Source organism: Danio rerio, chromosome 4, assembly GCF_049306965.1.
Source record: "Danio rerio strain Tuebingen ecotype United States chromosome 4, GRCz12tu, whole genome shotgun sequence".
NCBI classification, from domain to species: Eukaryota; Metazoa; Chordata; class Actinopteri; order Cypriniformes; family Danionidae; genus Danio; species Danio rerio.
In genome coordinates, this window is record NC_133179.1 from 71,732,501 (window position 1) to 71,739,503 (window position 7,003).

A 7,003-nucleotide genomic window follows, 5' to 3' on the forward strand; every position below is an offset into this window, starting at 1 on the left:
TGCAAAGGGTCTCCACTATGAAGAAGGGGTCCGTGAAGGGATTGGGCTTCTTCACGCTGGCGGCGGTTCCGTTCACCCCGGGGTGCTCCTCGAACGCCTTCCCGTCCTCCCTGAACTCGGGCAAAGTCTCCAAGCAGAAGATGACGATGGAGATGAGGATGACGAGCACCGACACGATGGCGATGCCCCTGGCGGGTCCCGAGCTCTCCGGGTACTCGAACAGCAGCCAGACCTGCCTCTGAAACTCGCTCTCAGGCAAAGGGCGCTCTTCCTCCTTGATGAAGCCCTCGTCCTCCTTGAAATTCTCAATGACTTCTTCTCCCAGCTCGTAGAATTTGATCTCCTCCATGAAGATGTCCACGGGGACGTTCACGGGTCTCCTCAGCCGGCCGCCGGACTGGTAGTAGTAGAGGATGGCGTCAAAACTCGGCCGGTTCCTGTCGAAGAAGTACTCGTTCCTCAGAGGGTCGAAGAAGCGCATTCGCTTGCGCGGGTCCCCGAGCAGCGTGGCGGGAAACTGCGCCAGGGTCTTCAGCTGGGTCTCGAAGCGCAGCCCGGAGATGTTGATGACCACCCGCTCGCAGCACTCCTGGTCTGCCCGCTCAGGGTCGTACGCATCCTGGGAAAGGGCTGCCAGTGCCACGGTCTCGTCGAGGTTCTCCCCGGGCACCACAGTCATGTTTGTCCCTCGGAAAGGGCGAGCGGTCTCCCGCTGTCAACGGATGGCGAGCACTTGTGGAGCGGCGCGTGTCGCGTCACTTCGCGCGCATTTTCCTCGCCGAGGATTCTCCTCATTCCCTCCCCAAACTGAGTCTGGCAGTCTGGACGATTGGCTGTCACATTCACAGCATTTTAAGCAGCAATGCCCTCCCCAATTACTCCCTCGCCGCGCTCCGAGTGCTGTGGCAAGCCAGAGTAACAATTATTCCTGTAAACAACGAGTGAGTCTCGCAGGTGCGTGTGTGTACAGTACAAAAGAGATCATACATGCTTTCCGTTCCCATTTACCAGTGACTAAATATTGAAGAGTTCACTAAGAGTTCAAATTTTAGGAATTCAAACGCAACAACATATGTGTTAAACTTAAACTTAAACTTAAAATTAAATGATTGAACTTGCACTATATATATATATATATATATATATATATATATATATATATATATATATATATATATATATATATATACAGTCGAAGTCAGAATTATTAGAATTATCAAACAAAACAAAACAAAAAACTCAGCTTTATAACTTCAGATATAACATAAAAAGAAACATCAACAGTTTTATATTCTTTTATTTTTGATTGTGGTACTACTGTGTCCATTAATATCCCTGCCAAAATCAATTCAACAACAGGCATTTTTATTATTTTTTATTTGGTCTCATTTATGGAACTAGACTCAATGCGTTTGCTCTTTGTTTTTACTGCGACAACTTAATTGTTTTCTGTTCAATCCACTTAAACATGTAAACAACTAATAAGTTAACTTAATTCCTTCATGCTGACCAAACAGTAATCAATGTGGGGAAAAAAATGCATATTTGTCATATTTCTTTATTTGTCATTTTTTTAATTCTTTTTTTTATATGTCACATTTCTTTATTTTTTTATTTGTCATTTTTTATTCCTATTTTTGTCATATTTCTTTATTCTTTATTACTTTATTTGTCATTTTTATTCTTTATTTTTCATATTTCTTTATTTTTTATTTCTTTATTTGCCCTTTTTTATTCTTTATTTCTTTATTTGTCATATTTCTTTATTCTTTATTTTTATTTTTCATTTTTTATTCTTTATTTATTCGTCATATTTCTTTAGTCTTTATTTGCCATTTTTATTCTTTATTGTTATTTGTCATTTTTTACTTTTAATTTTTTTATTCGTCATATTCCTTTATTCTTTATTTGTTTTTGTCATTTTTTATTCTTTATTTGCCATATTTATTTATTCATTATTTTTATTTGTCATTTTTTATTCTTTATTTTTATTTGTCATTTTGTACTTTTTTTATTTGTCGTGTTTCTTTATTCTTTATTTTTATTTGTTATTTTTAGTTCTTTATTTTTATTTGTCATTTGTTTATTTTTATTTTTATTTTTCATTTTTTTATTTGTCATTTTTTATTCTTTATTTGTTATTTCTTTATTCTTTATTTGTCTTTTTTATTCAGCGTTTTTTATTATTTATTTCTTTTTTTTCATATTTATTTATTCTTTATTTGTCATATTTCTTTATTTCTTTATTCTTTATTTGTCATATTTCTTTATTTCTTTATTCTTTATTTGTCATATTTCTTTATTTCTTTATTTTTTATTTGTCATATTTTTTTATTTCTTTATTCTTTATTTGTCATATTTCTTTATTCTTTATTTGTCATATTTCTTTATTTTTTATTTGTCATATTTCTTTATTTCTTTATTGTTTATTTGTCATATTTCTTTATTTCTTTATTCTTTATTTGTCATATTTCTTTATTCTTTATTTGTCATATTTCTTTATTCTTTATTTGTCATATTTCTTTATTCTTTATTTGTCATATTTCTTTATTTGTCATATTTCTTTATTTCTTTATTTGTCATATTTCTTTATTTGTCATATTTCTTTATTTCTTTATTTGTCATATTTCTTTATTTGTCACATTTCTTTATTCTTTATTTGTCATATTTCTTTTATTTGTCATATTTCTTTATTTCTTTATTCTTTATTTGTCATATTTATTTATTCTTTATTTGTCATATTTCTTTATTTGTCATATTTCTTTATTCTTTATTTGTCATATTTCTTTATTTGTCATATTTCTTTATTCTTTATTTGTCATATTTCTTTATTTGTCATATTTCTTTATTCTTTATTTGTCATATTTCTTTATTCTTTATTTGTCATATTTCTTAATTTGTCATATTTCTTTATTTGTCATATTTCTTTATTCTTTATTTGTCATATTTCTTTATTTGTCATATTTCTTTATTTCTTTATTCTTTATCTGTCATATTTCTTTATTCTTTATTTGTCATATTTCTTTATTTCTTTATTCTTTATTTGTCATATTTCTTTATTCTTTATTTGTCATATTTCTTTATTTGTCATATTTCTTTATTTGTCATATTTCTTTATTTCTTTATTCTTTATTTGTCATATTTCTTTATTCTTTATTTGTCATATTTCTTTATTTGTCATATTTCTTTATTCTTTATTTGTCATATTTCTTTATTTGTCATATTTCTTTATTCTTTATTTGTCATATTTCTTTATTTCTTTATTCTTTATTTGTCATATTTCTTTATTCTTTATTTGTCATATTTCTTTATTTGTCATATTTCTTTATTCTTTATTTGTCATATTTCTTTATTTGTCACATTTCTTTATTCTTTATTTGTCATATTTCTTTATTTGTCATATTTCTTTATTTGTCACATTTCTTTATTCTTTATTTGTCATATTTCTTTATTTGTCATATTTCTTTATTTGTCATATTTCTTTATTCTTTATTTGTCATATTTCTTTATTTCTTTATTCTTTATTTGTCATATTTCTTTATTCTTTATTTGTCATATTTCTTTATTTGTCATATTTCTTTATTCTTTATTTGTCATATTTCTTTATTTGTCATATTTCTTTATTTCTTTATTCTTTATTTGTCATATTTCTTTATTTGTCACATTTCTTTATTCTTTATTTGTCATATTTCTTTATTCTTTATTTGTCATATTTCTTTATTTGTCATATTTCTTTATTTCTTTATTCTTTATCTGTCATATTTCTTTATTCTTTATTTGTCATATTTCTTTATTTCTTTATTCTTTATTTGTCATATTTCTTTATTCTTTATTTGTCATATTTCTTTATTTGTCATATTTCTTTATTCTTTATTTGTCATATTTCTTTATTTCTTTATTCTTTATTTGTCATATTTCTTTATTCTTTATTTGTCATATTTCTTTATTCTTTATTTGTCATATTTCTTTATTCTTTATTTGTCATATTTCTTTATTCTTTATTTGTCATATTTCTTTATTCTTTATTTGTCATATTTCTTTATTTGTCATATTTCTTTATTCTTTATTTGTCATATTTCTTTATTTGTCACATTTCTTTATTCTTTATTTGTCATATTTCTTTATTTGTCATATTTCTTTATTTGTCATATTTCTTTATTCTTTATTTGTCATATTTCTTTATTCTTTATTTGTCATATTTCTTTATTTGTCATATTTCTTTATTCTTTATTTGTCATATTTCTTTATTTGTCACATTTCTTTATTCTTTATTTGTCATATTTCTTTATTTGTCATATTTCTTTATTTGTCACATTTCTTTATTCTTTATTTGTCATATTTCTTTATTTGTCATATTTCTTTATTCTTTATTTGTCATATTTCTTTATTCTTTATTTGTCATATTTCTTTATTTGTCATATTTCTTTATTCTTTATTTGTCATATTTCTTTATTTGTCATATTTCTTTATTTCTTTATTCTTTATCTGTCATATTTCTTTATTCTTTATTTGTCATATTTCTTTATTTGTCATATTTCTTTATTTCTTTATTCTTTATCTGTCATATTTCTTTATTCTTTATTTGTCATATTTCTTTATTCTTTATTTGTCATATTTCTTTATTTGTCATATTTCTTTATTCTTTATTCTTTATTTGTCATATTTCTTTATTTCTTTATTCTTTATTTGTCATATTTCTTAATTTGTCATATTTCTTTATTCTTTATTTGTCATATTTCTTTATTTGTCACATTTCTTTATTCTTTATTTGTCATATTTCTTTATTTGTCATATTTCTTTATTTGTCATATTTCTTTATTCTTTATTTGTCATATTTCTTTATTTGTCATATTTCTTTATTCTTTATTTGTCATATTTCTTTATTCTTTATTTGTCATATTTCTTTATTTGTCACATTTCTTTATTCTTTATTTGTCATATTTCTTTATTTGTCATATTTCTTTATTCTTTATTTGTCATATTTCTTTATTTGTCATATTTCTTTATTTCTTTATTCTTTATTTGTCATATTTCTTTATTTCTTTATTCTTTATTTGTCATATTTCTTTATTTGTCACATTTCTTTATTCTTTATTTGTCATATTTTTTGTCATATGCTTTAATTCGAAATATTTAGGAAATATTTTTGGTACATTAAACAGTGTGGTTATAATGACCATCCGACAAGCTAATCCAAGCTAAAAACAGTGCTTAAAATATCACCCAAATTCAGAATTTAAATTTCACCAGGCTGGCTACAAGCCTAGATTAACATATATGTTAATCCATGGTGCAATCAGCTAGTTTTACAGTGTACATGAACAAGGAAAATGTCCTTCTATATTTGTCTGAAACCTAAAACACTAAAACCCGCACTGCCTCGATAGCAGCTTTTGTCTCACAGTGTTCATTATGTGTTTAGATGCTTTATTTTTAAGGGCTAAATACAGCACGGCTTGCCACAGTGTGCTGTCTATGAATGTACACATTAAAATTAATATGGGAATGCACATCCTCTCAAACTCGTCCTGTTGCTTGTTAAACTGTGCTGTAAATGGCCGTTCGTTCCACTTGTTTGTGTGTGACATCATCGCTTTAAATGCTTCAAACTATGAAAATGCTGGCAGCCATTACGCGTGTGCCTGAAAAGCCCTAAAATGCTTCAACAGAACGTTCACTGGTAGGTGGAGTTGGGGGCCAAGTTGAAAAGAATGACGCGGAGACCCAAAATAGAAATAGATTTCTTTTTCCCATGGAGTAAATCCGGGAGCAGAACAGGGGGAGAGGAAAAAAAAAACTACACCAGGGTCATACCCTTTGGTAAGAAGACATTTGCATAGCTTATTGATTTTCAAGACTGTAACGTGTGGCGCATATAAAGATCGAGAAGCGCTCAAATCTAATTTCAGTCGCATTTAAAAGTTCCTGTAATATGTTTAAATAAACTTTAAAGCATTTTGGTAGCGAAGAGGTGTGGATTATATTTTCCAACAAAAATGATGTTCCAGGATCAACAGATGTTAATCCAGTGTGTTGGCAAAATCACACAGTGTACATTTGACCTAATCATTCCTCTGATTAATTAACTTAGGAGTTCCCTGCTGAAAAATCCAGCTTAAACCAGCCTAAGCTGGTTGGCTGGTTTTAGCTGTTCGACCAGGCTGGTTTTAGAGGGGTTTTGGCCACTTCCAGGCTGGTTTCCAGCCATTTCCAGCCTGGTCTTAGCTGGTCAGGCTGGAAAATGACCAGCCAAATCCAGCTAAAACCAGCTTGACCAGCCTGGTTTAAGCTGGATATAGCTGGTTTTGGCTGGACTCCCAGCTTGGCTAGGCTGGTCAAGCTGGTTTTAGCTGGTCATCTCCCAGCCTGACCAGCTAAGACCAGGCTGGAAATGGCTGGAAACCAGCCTGGAAATGGCCAAAACCCCTCTAAAACCAGCCTGGTCGACCAGCTAAAACCAGCCAACCAGGCTGGTTTAAGCTGGATTTTTCAGCAGGGTTATTAAGACTAAAAATAGTATAAGAGTCAATCCGCTGGTTAAGTGTGACGCCACGCGAAAGGGGCTTCCGAGTCCAAGCGCTCTATGAAACCAGCCTGATCTCACGAGGAAACGTAAGTATTTTACGTTTTGTCAGTTTAGTAGCTAATTCGTACGAGTTCAGTCATATGTACGATTTTAAAAAGGAGGCGTGGCACCCAACCCCACTACTAACCCCAACCGTCATTGGGTGATGAGCAAATCATACTGAATTGTACAAATTAGATTGTACGAATTCATACAAATCAGCCACTAAATCAAAAAGTTACGAATTGACGTGAGATTGCATTGATGAAACTGATGAAACTATTAGTGGATAGCTGCTGAGCGAAACGGAATATAGGTGACTTACTACTCACTCTTATTTGCTGAAACACTTATCGGTTTTAATAATAATAATAATAATAATAATATGCAACATCCTTAAATTATTCTCTTAAAAAAAGGGAATTACCAGCTTGATCT

General features: G+C 29.8%; 1 protein-coding gene across 1 annotated transcript in view; it reads right to left on the reverse strand.

Moving 5' to 3' along the window:
* The window catches only part of LOC100536252 (shaker-related potassium channel tsha2), a 1,896-nt gene extending 1,069 nt beyond the window's left edge, over positions 1-827 (reverse strand). Inside the window, exon 1 of the mRNA XM_073949111.1 lies at positions 1-827. This exon is cut by the window's left edge and continues 1,069 nt beyond it. Within this exon, the coding sequence (XP_073805212.1) occupies positions 1-679 (679 nt within the window). The 5' untranslated portion in view covers positions 680-827.
* Between the last annotated feature and the right edge of the window lie 6,176 nt (positions 828-7,003).